Source organism: Otolemur garnettii, unplaced genomic scaffold (genome assembly GCF_000181295.1).
Source record: "Otolemur garnettii isolate 467f Iridium unplaced genomic scaffold, OtoGar3 scaffold00243, whole genome shotgun sequence".
NCBI classification, from domain to species: domain Eukaryota; kingdom Metazoa; phylum Chordata; class Mammalia; order Primates; family Galagidae; genus Otolemur; species Otolemur garnettii.
The window spans coordinates 434,039-452,158 of record NW_003852638.1 but is presented as its reverse complement, the minus strand read 5'-3'; the positions used below and the strand labels follow the sequence as shown (position 1 = coordinate 452,158).

General features: G+C 36.9%; 1 protein-coding gene across 9 annotated transcripts in view; it reads left to right on the top strand.

Annotated features, from left to right (window-relative positions):
* The window catches only part of ZCCHC6 (zinc finger CCHC-type containing 6), a 71,530-nt gene that overhangs the window by 22,697 nt on the left and 30,713 nt on the right, over positions 1 to 18,120 (top strand). For all 9 annotated transcript variants that reach the window (XM_023508303.1, XM_023508309.1, XM_023508308.1 and 6 more), the window contains 7 exons: positions 6,308 to 6,460; positions 9,354 to 9,534; positions 10,869 to 11,959; positions 12,651 to 12,801; positions 14,557 to 14,643; positions 15,169 to 15,269; positions 17,619 to 17,676. In XM_023508303.1, the coding sequence (XP_023364071.1) occupies positions 6,308 to 6,460; positions 9,354 to 9,534; positions 10,869 to 11,959; positions 12,651 to 12,801; positions 14,557 to 14,643; positions 15,169 to 15,269; positions 17,619 to 17,676 (1,822 nt within the window). The remainder of the gene's footprint in view (positions 1 to 6,307; positions 6,461 to 9,353; positions 9,535 to 10,868; positions 11,960 to 12,650; positions 12,802 to 14,556; positions 14,644 to 15,168; positions 15,270 to 17,618; positions 17,677 to 18,120) is intronic.

Genomic DNA, 18,120 nt, shown 5'->3' with positions numbered 1-18,120 from the left:
AAGAGGACTGAGAAATACTTTGGAAGGTCAGAGTCTCGATAAAAGACTGAGACCTAATCTTAGGACTATACAGTGTTTTCTTTCCTCAAGGATCACAGGATCTGAACTATAAGTCTCAGACCTTATTTAAGAAATCTTTAGCAAAATGCAAAAATAAGGGAAACAAAAAGAACACCAGAGAAAAGTTTTAGCCTCTATACATCTACTGGAAACAATAAACATAGCCAACTCCTAGCCACACTAAAAGTCTTTTTGCCTTAGTTCCTTTTACCTGTTTATCAAGCTCAGTTTTGAATCAAACATTATAAAGTATGCTAAAGGCAAAAACCACAATTTGAAGAGACAGAGCAAGTATCAGAACCAAGCTCAGATATGGCAGGGATGTTGAAATTAGATTAGGAATTTAAAAAATAACTATGATTAATATGCTTAAGGCTCTAATGGAAAAAATTGACAACATGATAGCTGGATAATACAAACAGAGGGAAAAGTCCTAAAAAAGAATTAAAAAGAAATGCTAGGAATAAATACCATTTTAAGGTAATGAAGAATACCTTTAGTAGGTTCATTGGTAGACTGGACACAGCCAGGAAAAATCAGTAAGTTTGATGTTATAGCAATAGAAACTTCCCAAATGGAAAAGCAAAGAAGAAAAGAGAGTGGGAAAAAAAGAAAGGAAACAGAATTATCTAAGAACTGGGTCATTTACTCAAGATTGTAACATGAACAGTGGTAATCCCAGAAGAAGAAAGAAAGCAGATGAAATATTTGAAGTAATGACTGAGAATTTCCCAAAATTAATGACAGACTTGTAAACCACACGTGTGTGGGGCAGAGTGAAAATAAGAACTAAGTCTGAAGGAGTCTGAGATCTGAGCCACTATCTAACTCAAGATGTGACAGTCTGCAATTTGTCAAACCAAGTTAATTACCCACTAAAACAAAACGTCAAAACGTTTTGGATTATTGTGAAGGAATCAGAATTTTTACAGAGGTGTATAATATATTTATAGTGTCTAGAATACAATCCAAAATTACTCAGTCTGCAAAGAGCCAAGAAAATGGATCTACTCTGAAAGGAAAAGAAAATCAGCAGATGACAACCACAAGGTGACCCAGATGTAAGAACTATCAAAGACTTTAAAGAAATTATTAAAACGATGCTCCATAAGATAAAGGAAATAATATACTTGGAATATCTACCAGAGAAATAAAAAATGTGAAAAGAATGGAGTGGAAATTTTATCTGAGTGGACAAACAGTAAGCAAATGCTAAAATGTTAGACCTAAAACCAATGGCATAATTATTTTAAATATTGGTGGACTAAGTACTCATATTAAGATTTATAAAGTATTAGAATGAATAAAAAAAAGCAAGACCAACTATATTCTGTCCTGAAGAAATACAATTAAAATGTAAAGACATAAAGGTTAAAAAGCAAATGGATTAAAAAAATAGATTTTTAAAATAAATATAATAATAGTATAACCAAAGAATGTGGAAAGGCTGCATTAATGTCAGATGAAATAGATTTCAAGAGAAGAGTATTACCAAAGATAAAATATATATTTTTTTGAGATAGAGTCTCACTTGTTGCCCTTGGTAGAGTGCTGTGGCATCACAGCTCACAGTAACCTCCAACTCTTGGGCTTAAGTGAATTTCTTGCCTCAGCCTTCCAAGTAGCTGGGACTTCAGGTGCCCACCACAACATTCTCTATTTTTTGGTTGGAGTTGTCATTGTTGCTTGGCATGCCTATGAACCTGCCAGCTCCGGTGTATGTGGCCCTTAGCCACTGAGCTACAGGCAACGAGCCAACAAAATATATTTTATTATGATAAGGTCAACTCGTCTGAAGATAAAACATTCATAAACGTTTGCACCTATTAAGAGACCACCAAAATACATGAAGCAAAAATTGAAGGAATCCATTCCACCATCAAAGTAGATTTTAACACCCCTCTCAACAATTGATGCTTGTGTTGGCTAAACAAAAAATCATTTTAGGTGTAAGGGATCTGATAGCCATTATTAACTATCTTGACCTTATTGATACTTAGGGAACATTACACCCAAGAACTCCAGAAAACACATTTTTTTCAAGTGCATGTGGTCAGTTCACCAAGATAGGCTGATTCAGGGTCGGGCGTGGTGGCTCACACCTGTAATCCCAGTACTTGGGAGACCTAGGCAGGTGGATTGCCTGAGCTCACGAGTTCGAGACCAGAGGAAGATCTTGTCTCTAAAAAATAACCAGGTGTAATGGTGGGCACCTGTAAGTTTTATTACTAAAATCATAGTATATTCTTTGACCACAGTAGATTAAGTTTGAATTTATATAGAGAGATCACTATTTAGGAAAATCATACATATTTGGCAATAATGTAGTGTACTTCTAGGTAATCACTAGGTCAAAGAGGTCATTTTGGAAATTAGACAGTATTTTGAGCTGAATGATAAAAATACCAAATTGGTGAAACGCAGCTAAAATAGTGTTCACAGGAAAATTTATAGGTTTAAGTACGTGAGTTGAAAAAGGGTCTAAGATCAGTGACCTAAAGTTCTAGCTAAAGAAGTGGGAAATCAGGGCAGCACCTGGGGCTCAGAGAGTAGGGTGCCAGCCCCATATACTGAGGGTGGCGGGTTCAAACTGTAGTGTTGTCCAGCCAAACTGCAAGAAAAAAATAGCCAGGTGTTGTGGCAAGTGCCTGTAGTCCCAGCTACTCGGGAGGTTGAGGCAAGAGAATTGCCTAAGCCCAAGAGAAAGTTGCTGTGAGCTATGACATCATGGCACTCTACCAAGGGTGATAAAGTGAGACTGTCTCTACAAAAAAAAAAAAATGGGAAATCAAAAGAAGAAAATAAATCCAAAATAGGTAGAAGAAAGGAAATAATACAGATAAAAATAAAATCAATAAATAGATTCTAAAAAGAATGTTATGAATAAAATTATGCCAATAAATTTGAAAACCTGTGTAAAACAGGCATATTCCTTACAATCAGATTAAATGCAAAAAAATTCAAGAGAAAATAACCTGAATAGCCCTATAACCACTAAAGAAATTGAATTTATGATTAAAAACTTCACTACAAAGAAAAGCTCTAAGCCCAATGGCTTCACTGGTGAATTCTGTCAAATATTTAAGAAAGAAATAATGCCAACTCTATACATCTCTGTCAGAAAATAGGATAAGAGAAATTGGAGACTGGAATTGCCCTGATATCAAAACCAGACACAGTTATAAAAGAAAAGCTATGTACCAAATTATCTCATGAGCATGAATGCTGAAACTCAGCAAAATATTAATAAGTCAACTGAAAAAATAGACAAAAAGGATATATCATAAGCAAGTGGGATTTCTTTAGGAACATAGTGTTGACTTAGCATTTTAAAATAAATATAATTTACCATCTTAACAAGATAAAGGAGAAAAGCCATATGATTATTAGTAGATATGGTGGGGAAACTTGACAAAATTCCATACTCACCATAAAAACTCTGCAAACTAGGAACAGAAGGAAACTAAGCATTTGTGGCAGATATCTTCAGCTAACATCATACTTAATGGAGAGTTACTGGATATTTTCCCTATACTACTGGAAAGGGAAAAAGAATCCCCCCCTTACTGATTCCTACTTAACATTTCCAGGAAGTTCTTACCATTGCAATAAAGAAAAAAGAAAAAGTCATAAGAATCTAAAACAAGTAAACATTATTTGCAGAGAACATTTATTTACATGGAAAATCTTCAGAAAAGTACAAAACAACCCCTAGAACTAATAAATCTAGGAAGATAATAGAAACAAAATAAATATGCAAGATCAATTGTATACTTTCACATATTAATAGCAATTTGAAAATGTTTTTAGAATTCCATAAATAGTGTCAGACAACATACAGTATTTAAGAATTAATTTAACAGAAAATGTGCAAAAACTTCTAAACTGAAAATTGTAGAATATTGCTGAGAAAATTAAGACATAAATAAATGTAAAACTATACTAAGTTTTTGTGGATTATAAGATTAAGTATGTTGGTTGAAAAGAAAACTTTTCAACAAATAATGCAGGGAAAGCTGGATGTCCCTAAGAAAAAAATGAGTATTAAAAATTTACCTTACAAAATGCCCCCAAATTAACTCAAAATGTTGAAAACCATAAAACTCCCAGGAGAAAACATAGAAGAAAATTGTTGTAGCAAGGATTTCTTAGACTATTAAAAGCACACAGCATTATCAATAAAGAACAATATTGACAAATTAAACTTTATTAAACTTTAAAACTAGCTTTTCAAAAAATATTGTTAAGAAAGCAAAGAAGCAAGCCACCACATTAAGAAAATATTGAAAACATACCTCCAACCATGGAAGTCATCACACCTAGTATGGGGGGAAACTTGACAAAATTCCATACTCACAGTAAAAACTCTACAAACTAGGAGTAGAAGGAAACTAAGCATTTGTGGCAAATATCTTCAGCTTACATCACACCTAGCATGGAGAGGAAACTTGACAAAATGCCATACTCAAACCTTGTCATCACACCTTTTCCATGGAAGAATAGTTCAAGTCAGTCAGGAAATCTTTACTGAGCTTTTCTTTTACTAAGCTGCACTATTGTGGGTGCTAGGGTTAGAGTGGTAAACAAAATAATCCTTGCCTTTGAATTTACATAGTCAGGCAAGAGGCTAGTGGTGATAATTGCTCTGAGGAAAAATAAGCCAGATTAAGGAAGGACAGAGAGTGAAAAGTGGAGAGCTGTTAAGAGAAGATATTTGAACGGAGCTAAATAAAGCGAGGGAGAGTGAGTGTTAGGGGAAGAGCATTCCAAGCAGAGGGAATAGCAGATGTCAGTTCTGACCAAGGAGGATGGAAGAAGGATCAGAGAAGTAGCAAAGGGCCTGATTATGTACCAGGGGTCCTCAAACTTTTTAAACAAGGGGCCAGTTCACTGTCCCTCAGACCGTTGGAGGGCCGGACTGCAGGCCCCAGGACGAGTTGGCTGCTAAGCAGGACAGGCAGCGGCAGCAAAAACACCCAGCTGGCCGGATAAATGTCATAGGTGGGCTGTATGTGGCCCCGCAGGCCATAGTTTGATGATGCCTGATGTAGACCCTGGAAGGACTGTGTATTTCATCTTGAGTAAGAAGGAAACCGCTGATCAGGAAAGCAACGTGACATCTTGTGTTTTAGAAGGATTGCTCAATCTGCTAAACCAGTGAGGTAGTCCATTTATTTGGTATGGAAATACATTTAGGAAATGTGACACCAAATCTTCACTTTGTCCCATGTTTATTTTGATTGATGGTAACTGGCTTAAAGGCTGTGATAAATCCCTTGATGCAGGAAAGAAAGCTAAGCTATTTAATTCTGTTCACCATCTCTCAATTAAAATAGCTGGGCATTATGGTAGGTGTCTGTAGTCTCAGCTAGACTCAGGAGGCTGAGGCAAGAGGATCACTTGAGCCCAAGAGTTTGAAGTTGCTGTGAGCTATGACACCATGGCATTCTACCGAGGGGCGACAAAGTGAGACTTCATCTCAAAAAAAAAAAAAAAAACTCTCAGACTGTTTGAACCCAGACTATTTTCTTTTGCATTAGCATTCATTAATAGAACATAAAATTTACTTAGGAAATTTCCAACTTAACCGGAATAAATAGTATTTAAAATTATTTTCTAAATGAGAAGATCTCATTTTACAGTTGCATTCCCTTACTATCTGTAGTAACAATTTCTGCTATTTATTTGAGCAATTACTATGTACTATAAGCAGATACTACCTGTATCTGGGTACCTTATGTTCATTATTTTATTATCACTGCAATCCCATGAATTAAGTTTAAGTGTTATTCCTTTTTATGGGACTCTGTATACATGCATAATGCATACAGAGAGTAACTGCCTCACCTAAGGTCATTCAGCTCATATATAAGGGAGCTGAGATTTGGCCCTAGGCAATTTTATTCCCGAAGCCAGGTTACCTTCTCTTAGAACAGTGGTTCTTAACCTATGGTTCACAACCCCTTTTTTACATTTATATGACATGGCAATTAGGAAGGTTGAGAACCACTGTCTTAGAATGTTTACTAAAGAATCATTTCCTAAAGTCATCATTTCTTTTGCACATCAAAACCTTATTTTTTACTTTAAAATTTACAGGTATCTCAGAAATATTCCATAATTTTATGTTTTCAAAGAGCTATGAATGTTAGTTAACTTCTTCAATTCCTTTCAAGATTAATATGCTCTGATTTATATAAAATTATTTCTGCCTTCTAATAAATATTATGTATCTAATTTTTCCTAGATTGAAGGATTCTCACTAAACAACTTAGGGAACTTCAACCTTAAAGATATTGAGAATGACATTGTGGTCTGGGAATACACTAACAATGCTGCAGGGGACACAGACACAACAAAAGAAGAGGCACCAAAAGAAATACTGATTAAAAGGGGACAGGTCTGTTTTCTCATTTTTAGTTTTATTTCACTTGTCAGTTGTGGAGTTTGTGGTTTAATCAATCTTCCTGTCTTATTTTCTTAACTATCTTCACTTTTTCGTGGCTATTTCATTTCCTAGTCTGTTGAGTTTCTTGAATAGATGAGTAGCAAGAAAAGGTTAAAAAAAAAACTTAGATTATTAAATCTGCAGTTATTTGTATGCTTTCTTCTGTGTGGGGGTCTTTTGAAAGATAATTCAAAATCTCCATCCATCCTCAAAGAACTTAGTTTTAGATGGTATTATGAGGTTTAAATATATGAAAAGTTAAGTAAGTTCAAATTACTAAAATAACAGTGAATAAATAAGCAATTTGATGCACTAGTCCTATCCTATTGGGGATAAGCAGGGGAGTATGTGTACAAGGAAAGAATGGCCATTAGAATTTTTTAAACAAAAATCTGTGCAATGTAATATCCTAGAAGTCAGATTTCTGTTCTAAATTAGTTAAGGGTCCTTGATCTCTCCATAGATAGATAGTAGCATCCACAAAGTATTTCTGAGATAAGGATTCTGATTTTTATTCCATACAAACAAGTCATGTCACTCCTCCAGTCCATGCCTAAAATGAGGAATAGTGGTGAATCATAGATTCTCTTTATGTTTTCTAGAATCCTTGAACATAGTGGAAGGGTGGTACCACTCTTCCCCTGCTGCCACCAGAACAGTACCACTTTTGTCTGTCTTCTGCTTGGTGTTCCTGTAGCAGATAAGAGTACAGGCTGTGGAGCCAGAATATGTGAATTTGTATCTCATCTCTCCCACTTACTAGCTGTGTGTCCTTGGGCAAGTGACTTAATCTTTCTGTGTGCTAGTTTCTTCCCTTAAAAATGGGGATAATATTGGTACCTTCTCATAGGGTCATTGATTTATAGAATGCTTAACTCAGTGCCAAGCATGTGGTAAGCACTCAGCAAATGTTAACTGCTATTGTTACTTTATTTAAAAGGGTTTTCTCAATTGAAAACAAATTTTAAATACTAGTATTCTCAATATTATAGAGGGCTCTTAAATTCCATGTTGTGACACTAAGTCATTTTAGTGAGATGCTTACAGATCCTTTGTAATGCTAAAAAAAAAAAAGCTATGGATAAAGAGGTGAAATTTAATGACTTAAACTTTTGGGAAAGTTTTCTTTGTGTTCTCAACTGTAGTGTTTGGGACCTAGACAGCTTCCATTTTCAATCAGTTCTGCCTTGTAAATCCACAGATGACTTTGTCTTACTTGGCAGAATCTTTGTGGTTGAGAAAAATATCATACACTTGTTTTAAAGCTTTATAAAGTATGATCTGAGACAAATTTGTATACCTTAGAGGAAATATTTTTTTCAGTGTGAATTATAGGAATAATGTGAAAGAAAAGCTATTGCTGTAAGTCTATTTCATGCTTTATTTTTATATTTTTGTGCCATTGGAAAGATTAACTTCATGGTTAAGTGAGCTGTAGACATCATGGAGTTGGATATGGTGTGATGATAAAGCACCATAATGGAATCGGGAGACATTGTTCTCGTTTGGCCACTGACAAGCAGTGCGCCCTGACAAGACATGGAAATTCTTGGGGTTTCAATTCCTTCTCTTTTAATATATGGGAGTTGAACTACAATACCTCTTTAGAGCATCTTACAGTTGTGATGTTATGTTTCGTGATGTGTGGATTTCTTGTACTTAAAAAGATTATACCTAAGTGAAAAAATAGAGAGCAACCGAGGCTGCCAGATGCTTTCCCTTGTTTTTGATTTAATCCTCATAACTATCCTGTGTTATAGGTGGTATCATCCCTACTCTGCAGATAATGATAGCGACCATTTTTTGAACACTGTGTGCCAGGCACTGTGCTAAGCACTTTACAGACACTATCTCACTCAGTCCTCCCAACAACCCTATGAGGTGGGTACTGTTATCCCCATTTTTCAGATGAGGAAACCAAGGCTTAGACAGGTTATAGTCCTTGACCAGGATCATACACAGCTCGGACATGGCAGAGTTTGGATTTCAAATTTAAGCTTGACCTAATTCCAAATCCAGTTGTCCTAGCCACTAAGCTATACTGCCAGTCTGAGAATGAAGACGCTAAGTCACAGAGCAATTAAGACCTATGGCATGGCAGAATCATTGTTTAGACTCATTTTTTTCCTATCCTAAGTACTATGTGCTTTGCAATATATTACATCACAGTATGTTCCAACTTGTCAGAAGCCTGTGACTGTAAAACTATTATCCATTTTTCATATCATGTTATTTGACTTTAAAATTAATAGTGACTGGCAGAGTCAGTGTGTTTTTATAGCTTCTCAGAGCAATGAGAGGAGTGTTTTCCCTTTTTCTCTATGCCTTTATACTGTCCATTTCTGTGTGTCTGTGACTGTAAAGGTGCCTCCAGCAGCAATAACAGGAAGAATTCAGTGCCGAGAGTATTAGCAACCTGTGCACAGTCTTCTCTGCTTGTTATTAACAGTTCAAAATTAGAAGTGCTGTCTGGTTAAATAAAACTGATCCTGGGCAGTGCCTGTGGCTCAAAGGAGTAGGGCACCAGCCCCCTATGCCAGAGGTGGCGGGTTCAAACCCAGCCCCAGCCAAAAACTGCAAACAGAAAACTGATGCTGTCTACTCCTGTGATAATGAGAGGATTTTAACATCTAGTCCTCCGAATGTAGTAAAACAATGCTATTTTACCACAAGCAAAATAGAACCCAGAATTTGATTTATCTAGAGGTATTGTCATTTATATCTTTTATATCTAAATCTGAAAAGGTTTTTCAGATTTTTTAATTGGATGTTTGAATGCTCTCTTAAGTGTTTGGGTTGTGCTTATATCTGAAATAACCTGTATATTTCTCTTTGCTGTTGATAGGTGTCATTAATATTTGATATAAAACACCAGCCTTCAGTATCAGTTGGGCAACTCTGGGTGGAAATGCTGCGATTCTATGCTTTAGAATTTAATTTGGCTGACTTAGTGATAAGTATTCGTGTCAAAGAATCAGTATCTCGAGAATCAAAGGATTGGCCCAAAAAGCGCATTGCCATTGAAGGTATCTAACAATGTTTATCTTTAACCCCTCTTTTTTAAGGTACCTGTCTAACAGCATGCTTTTTATTTCAGTCTTGTTTCAGCTTCACATGTACGGTAGGCCTGACCTCAGAGGTGAAATAAATAGGTAGAATCTTGCATGTGTTACAGTGGATCATTTCAAGAGATGAACCTGTTCACCCTGGGTTTTTAAAATATAAGCAACTGGAATAGTGGCTGGTTGAGACCTTGCTTTCTTTATAAATTGCTTAACAACTTAAATGCTTAAAAAGTGTTTTTATCACAGTGATTGAATCTGTCTTTCCTCTTTACAGTTCTCATTCTGAATTTTTAAACTCAGTCCTTTTATAAATTGTTGATATTGTTTACTTTTGCAAAAATGAGGAAAATGTGTATTCCTGTGAAAAATGACATTCTCAGTTGGATTCCTGTCCAATACAGGGAGTGAATGGTTATTTTTGACCTATCTACAGTAACATTTAGAACTTACTCATAAAAACACTTTTTTAGTGAAGGCTTATTTAACTGGAATCATTATATCAAAGACACACTGATATGCCCTATAGATATTATTAAATAGACCAGCTCTTCTCAGCTTTGCAAAGTCGGGAGGTTGAAACCCTCTAGAAATCTTAATTCTCCTCCTTTAAATAATTTAAAGAACCTCCTAAATGGAATTCTTTTATTTTTGCTTGATTTTTTTCAAGCTTTATGTTGCATAAAAGGGTTTTTTTGCATTTTGCATAAATTCTATGTGCAGTCATGGGGATCTCACATTTTTAAACCCTCCCCTGCAGTTTCTCTGGCTCAGCTCTTCTGGCCAATTGCCTAACCTGCTGGAGTTCTAGGGGAGGAGAAAAGATTGAGAGAAGTGGTGTCTCCTCCTGGTGCCTCCCTCTCGCCCCTGAAATTCAGTCCAGCCAATTCAGTGATGGGGCTTCCCAGGGCAGAAGAGTGGAGGTAAGCTTTACAAACCTCAGGGCCTGGCTGAGTGGGGATGCAGAACACTCAGCAGCAGAGCCTGTCGGGAAGACCTTGCTTCCTGAGGGCATGAGAGCCACACTGATGACATCTTTTCCACCTCCACAGTCACAGAGCACAATAGGGAAGGGGTACTGGTTCTGAACAGAATGAGTTTTTTTCTTCATAGAGCAGATGCATCAGAAAATGTTGCTTTTGTTCTTAAACCATATTTTCTTATTTCCTGTCCCATTTTTTAAGCATATAAGATACATTATAAATTTATTACTATTGTTGTCTGTTTTTATCTGCAGTAGGATAATTTTTTAAATATGAAGTGGTGGATTTTTTCTTTCTCTTTTTTTTAAATTACAGATCCCTACTCTGTTAAAAGAAATGTTGCAAGGACTCTAAATAACCAACCTGTGTTTGAGTATATACTTCATTGTTTAAGGACAACATACAAATATTTTGCTCTTCCACACAAAATTACAAAATCCAACCTTTCAAAGCCTCTTGGTGTAGTTACTTGTGCTTCAGAACATTCTAATGAAATAGTAAATCATAACCCAGATGTACAAGCAAAAGACGATAAGCTCAAAAACTCAGTTTTAGCTCCAGGTCCTGGTGCTGCCAGTTCAAGTACCTGTAAGGTACATCCACTTACTCTGAAAGAGACTGCTGAAAGGTATGGAAGCCCATCAGTGGAGGAAATGGGAAATATATATATCAGTGTCCACTTAGAAAACTCCAACTGTATCCAGGCGAAGGTCAGTTGTGATGATTATGAGGATGTTAAAGTACACCATCAAAAAGCAGGAAGTAAACATGAGAAAGAGAAAATTGAGAAGAGGAGCAAGCATCCTTCAACTGTTGATCAAGGTTTAAGCAGTAGCCGACATGGAGAGCTGGTAATCAGTGGCAGTACTCTTAATAATGAAACAGATAGCACTTTGGATTTAGAAGGCATCCAGAAGCCTTCAGCTAAACAATGTGATGGATTTGCAACTGTAGATGACAAGGCTGATGTTGATGAAGAAAGTATAGAAGGCACTGACGAACTGGAGGATGCTCTAAACCACTTTGCCCCTTCAATGCAGGGCCAGACATCAGAAATCATTCACTCTGATGAAGAGGAGGAGGAGGAGGAAGAGGAGGAGGAAGAAGAACCCAGGCTTGCCATTAACCAAAGGGAAGATGAAGATGGCATTGCTAATGAAGATGAGTTAGACAACACCTACACTGGATCAGGGGATGAGGATGCCTTGTCTGAAGAGGATGATGAAGTAGGAGAGGCTGCTAAGTATGAAAACAGGAAGGAATGTGGAAATCATGTAGATGGAGATCTACTAATAGAACTTAATAAAATAAGTCTTAAAGAAGAAAATATCTGTGAGGAAAATTCACCTGTGGATCAGTCTGATTTCTTCTATGAATTTAGTAAAGTTATCTTCACCAAAGGCAAGGTAATCAGTGCTCTTACTAGACTTAGAACTAGAAGACTGTAAGCAATTTTAATGCATGTAATTTCGACTTTTATTCATTTATTTAATGAATTCACTTTGTTACCCTTGGTAGAGTGCTGTGGCACCCTAGCTTACAGCAACCTCAAACTCCCAGGCTTAGCCTCTCAAATAGCTGGGACTACAGGTGCCGACCACAATGTCCTGCTATGGTTTTTGTTTTTGTTTTTTTTAGAGACAGGGTCTTGCTCTGGCTCAGGCTGGGCTAGAACCCATGATCTCAGGCAATCCACCTGCCTTTGCCTCCCAGAATGCTAGAATTATAGGTGTGAGCCACCACACCTGGCCCACAGCTTTTATATACTAGAACAGAAGTCTTCCTATTTTGGTGTGGTTAGTGAATTGGTTTTTCTTTCTAATACAACCATTTGGTCCACTTTTCTCCATAAGATTCATGGGAATTTGCATAGGAGGAAAAGAATGCCATTAGTAGTGAAAATAACTATTTTTTCTTCAGAGGATACCATAGGGTGTCCCCATCTCTCGGATCATTTAGAGTGGTTGCATATTTTATTTTCTTTCCATTGGGAAGTGAAAGGTTGACTAGGTATGTTAAGAAAAAGTTTCCAGACCCTATTATTTGGCAGTGAAAGTGTTATCTTAAGGCTTGTTTTGCTTTGCTGTGTTCCTACAGTCTCCTACAGTAGTGTGTAGCTTGTGCAAACGAGAGGGTCATCTGAAGAAGGACTGTCCCGATGACTTCAAAAGAATCCAGCTGGAACCCTTGCCACCACTAACACCCAAGTTTTCGAATATCTTAGATCAAGTTTGCATCCAGTGTTACAGTAAGTTATTCCCATTTCTTTTGATTTGTTGAAATTTTAAGTTGATATTCACTCTAAGAGTCATTGGAATCACTATCCTTTCAGCTCTCAAAGCACACATAGGAACTAGGTCTATTCCATTCTTTATGATATCCACTGATATCCACAGTGTTTTATGTCTTGCTTGTTTTTGGGGGGACAGGCAATACATGTCAAAGATAAAGAAAGACCTATTAAGTCTTTTTTTTTTTAAGATTTTTTTTGTAGAGACTCAGATCTATTTGTTGCTTAAGCTATTTTTGAGTACCTGGACTTAAGTGATCTTCCTACCTCCACCTCCCAAAGTTCTAGAATTATAGGCATGAGCCACTGTGCCCTGCTCCTTTTAAGTCTTAAGATTCACGTGCTAGCATTTCCCAGCTGGTGTTTCTTGAAAAGTTTTTCTAGGTGTAGTTAATAATACTTCATGACCAGAAATATTCTTGGGCCAAGTAGGTAATAACTCTATTTACTGCCTTCTCCCTTAGGGTAGTAAATTTCCTGTAGAGACTTCCAGGGCACATTGCCTAATTAATAGCCTACATAAGAGCCCTTTAAGGAACACCAGTTTGGGGAAGGCTTGATACAGATAAGTTTAAAGTTTTATAAAAGAGAAAACATTTAAAGGAGAGTCCTCATTTAGCTGCTTAGAATCAAAGAACTCATTGTTTCACATGGCCACGAGGTATCCATCTGTGCCAGAACACACTTGGCTCTTAATCAGTGATTTTTTTTTTTAATTAAAAAAAATATCTTTTTGGAGGTTATGCCTATGAAAGAAAACTAGATACTCTTTAGACAAAAATATATGCAAATGTTCACAAACTATATTCACACTCGATGGGGTTCCCAGAAGACATTTTCTTGTTTTAGGGGTAGGATATGTCTCTGGGAAACCCAGGTGCAGACTCCCAGTGCAAATTTATTTCCATTTCAAGGGCAGGTTTTTTGGGTTTTTTTTTTGAGACAGAGTCTCACCATGTCGCTCTGGGTAGAGTGCCATGGTGTCACAGCTCACAGCAACCTCAAACTCTTGGGCTTAAGCAATTCTCTTGCCTCAGCCTCCCAGATAGCTGGAACTATAGGTGCCCACCACAATGCCCAGCTATTTTTTTTTTTAAATAGGCAATTTCTTTTAATCAAGTGATAGCAACTAAATAGCTCTAAACAATTTAAATGTTTGAAGGAAAAGCATACATGTTAATCTTATTAGTAAAAATGCAATTTTAAGCAGTAGGTTACTTTTAAAAAGCAATTAAAGAAGCTTATATTCCACATTGCTATTAAAGCACAAAATTAGCCTAATACAGTAGAGCTTATCACAAAATGAATGCAAGCACTATGGTGACCATTGAAACTTCAGTACTTTACCAAAGCACTCATGGGTTCATCTTTTTTTACTGGCTTTTTACCAGTAAAAACCAGGTTGTTGTTTCAGTTTGTGAAATGCCCGGCTATTTTTTTTTGGTTGTAGTTACTGTTGTTTGGCAGGCTCACGCTGGATTCGAACCCGACACCTCTGGTGTGTGTGGCTGGCGCCGAGCCTCAAGATCAGTTCTTGGTGATACTCTTAACAAATGGGCAATTTTTATTTTACATTGCTAGTGCTGTCTACTAAGAACACACAAACAGTTAGGTGGGCTTTTTTTTTTTTTAATCTTTTAAGTTTTCTAAAAAATGTAAGTTTTTCAGAGTATATCCACAGTCTTATTTTTTCAATGTGTCTGTTTTATACAGAAGATTTTTCTCCAACTATTTCAGAAGACCAGGCTCGTGAACATATTCGACAAAACCTAGAAAGTTTCATAAGACAGGACTTTCCAGGTAGGTAAGGTTTTTATCTTTAAGAATGGTATATGTGTTAACAAGCACATTGGTTATGAAAATAATAAAGTGATCTTGTGGTGATGGTGGGTCAGGTTTCAGTTGTTTTGTGGTATGCCTAGGATATCTTTGATCTGCCAAATCCTAAAGGCCAGTAGCAGTGTAGCATTTATCTTAGCAGATGCCCCAAGTGAATTTTATTTCATATAATATTACATTTAGACTCAAAGTTCACATACTTCTAAAGCAGTAGTAAGGTTATGGTTATTAGATACCATGATGTGATCTAACATTTTCCTTGAAATGTTCCTTGTACCTGACAGTCTTTCTTGCCATATGCAGCTTACATTTATTTAAAGGAAACTTTGAGAGAAAAAATTTTGGAATAAATGGTTAATACAAGAACATAATTATGAGATTAATATAGCAGAGTTAACTGGGTATTTTTGATTCATAAGAGGGCCATTTTGATTAAAAATTAAATATATCAGATAATTAGTTATTACTTTCCATATATCCTAACAGGAACTAAATTGAGCTTGTTTGGCTCCTCCAAAAATGGATTTGGGTTCAAACAGAGTGACCTTGACGTCTGTATGACAATTAATGGACTTGAAACTGCTGAGGTACAGTGACTGCGTGAAACTTCCATTTGCCGTGGCAGTGTGATTTGACCACTCTTGACTGACATTACAGTTTAGTATTTTTCAAATTTATCAGGGCATACCATATGGTGTGTATCATTTGGCACCCTCTCTGGCCAAATACAGTAAGCAGCTTAGAGGTGAATGTGAGTAGAAAAAGTTGTACTTACTGTGTAGTACAAAGTGGACTGCAAAGTGACATCTTGGAATTCTACAAAGCCACACTAGCATCTCCAGTGTCCTGTTGGCCGGGCCACTGGGATGACTTGGAGGCACATACCCACACAAGGTTATCTGTAAAGATTTTTTTACCAGAGAGGCAATGTGGTAAATGGTAAGACGGCTAACCTTATAGTCCAGAGACCTGGATTTGAGACATGGTCTTCAGTAGATAATCTGTGAAATGGAAATAATTTCTGTTCCCTTTTGCCTCAGGCAATTTTTGTACACATTAGGTCATTAGTTTGTCAGAAAATGGTAAACTATGGCACATGGGCTGAATTCAGCACCCCATTTCCTGTTCTTGTGATAAAATTTTGTTAGAGCAGAACCACACCCATTTATTTATGTATCGTCTGTGGCTCTTTTCACTCCAAGTGCAGAGTTTAGTATGGCCCACAAAAGAGAACAAGTTTACCACCCTCTGATATATCTGAAGACATTTATAAAATATAAAATGCTATATGTGAGAAGTGCTAAGTGTCTGTTCTTTTTAACAGCAGTTCAAATATCCAAATGAATGATGCTCCTTTTACTGAAGACTCTTTATGCCTTAGTTTCAAGTCTTTATATTTTGAGGATATATGTGATTTGGGAAAACAGTCAAAAGTGATCTAGTGTGAATTAGGTGAATAAAGTAATGTTGGTTCATCACATAGAATGACCCTGGGATACAAAGTTAAAGTTGTTCTTGTTTGGGGGGGGTTTATATATGTATATGTGTGTAATACACACACATTTATTTATTTATTGTTGGTTTTTTTTGTTTGTTTTTTTTTTTGAGACAGATTCTCACTTTATCATCGCCCTTGGTAGAGTGCTGTGGTGTCACAGCTCACTGCAGCCTCCAACTCCTGGGCTTAGGTGATTCTCCTGCCTCAGCCTCCCAAGTAGCTGGGACCACAGGCACCCGCCACAATTCCTGGCTATATTTTCATTGCAGTTTGGCTGAGGCCGTGCTCGCACCCACCACCATCTGTATATGGGGCCGAGGCCCTACTCACTAAGCCACAGGTGCCGCCCAGTTGTTGTTTTTAATCAAGCCTAGACAAGGTTCAAACTTGCCACCATCCCTGGTGTGCATAGCCACCGCCCTACCCACTGAGATAGCCAGCTATTTGGGGGGTTTTTTAAACATGGCTTATCACTAGTTTTTGTTTGTTTCTTTGTTTTAATTTTTCGAGACAAAGCCTCACTTTGTTACCCTCAGTAGAGTGCGCTGGCATCATAGCTCACAGCAACCTCCCAACTCCTGGGCTCAAGTGATCCTCTTGCCTCCAGCCTCTCAAATAGCTGAGACTATAGGCACCTCCCATGATGCCCAGTTATTTTTTAGAGATTAGGTCTCACTCTTGCTCAGGCTGGTCTCAAACTCCTCTACTCAAGCAATCTGCCCACCTCAGCCTTTCAGAATCCCAGAGTGCTAGGATTACAGGCATGAGCCACCACGCCAGGCTTTATCAAGTAGTTTTGATGGCATTTCTGAAGTAAAACTTCAAATGAAGTAAAACTGGGATATACATAACCATTAACAGGGCTTCTGTTGATAGGGTTAGCCTAAATGTTATGTGAAATATTATATTTGCTATATGTCTTAACTTATATTTGCTATATAATAGTAATTTTCTACGCTATTACTTTGGCTAGTTCTGTAGGAAAATAATGTGAGCTTAAACACTGTCCATAGCAATTCAATCAACTCTTAGATTATATTGAAAATCTACACAGAATAAATAAGAGGGGACACAGAAGCCCCTCTTATATATTCTGGCACATGGGATACTTACAAATAATATAATTATATAGAGGGGGGGAAAAGTAGCGATCCTCAACCATGGTTCAGAGACTTTTTTGAAAGTTCTGGTTCACAGCCTTCCTACCTTTGTTACATGTCCAAAAGCAATTACAGAGTAATTACAGTGTTTAGTTGTTTTTGTAACCATAGGATAGTCCTAGGAATGCTAATTTTGATACTCAGCTAAAAGAGAAAATATATTTAGACTGAGTTGAAATTAATTCCATTATTTCCGAAGGTAATGCAAAGTGTTTATAACCAGTTTATTAACCTGTTGTCCACCTTTGATTTAGCTGTTTGTATCATCTTTCTTTCAGGGGTTGGACTGTGTAAGGACTATTGAAGAATTGGCAAGAGTCCTCAGAAAGCATTCAGGTACCTCTATATACTTTTTCCAAAAATAATTTTCTCTTTTTATTATCATCTTACATAGTCGTCTTCTAATATCTGAGGGAGTTTGGTTCTAGGACACTCATATACATGTGTGCACATGCACACTCAGATACCAAAATCCTCATGTGCTTAAGTTCTTTATATAAAATGGCATAATATTTGCATTTAAACTATGCCCATTCTCCTGTATACGTTAAATCATCTCTAGCTTACTTATAATACCTAATACAATACAAATGCTAGGTAAATAGTTGTTATACTATTTTTTTCTTTCTGTTTTTTTCTTTTCTTTTTTTTGAGACAGAGTCTTAAGCTAGCACCCTGGGTAGAGTTAGCTATGGTGTCACAGCTCACAGCAACCTCAAACTCTTGGGCTTAAGTGATTCTCTTGCCTTAGCCTCCCAAGTAGCTGGGACTAAGGCACCC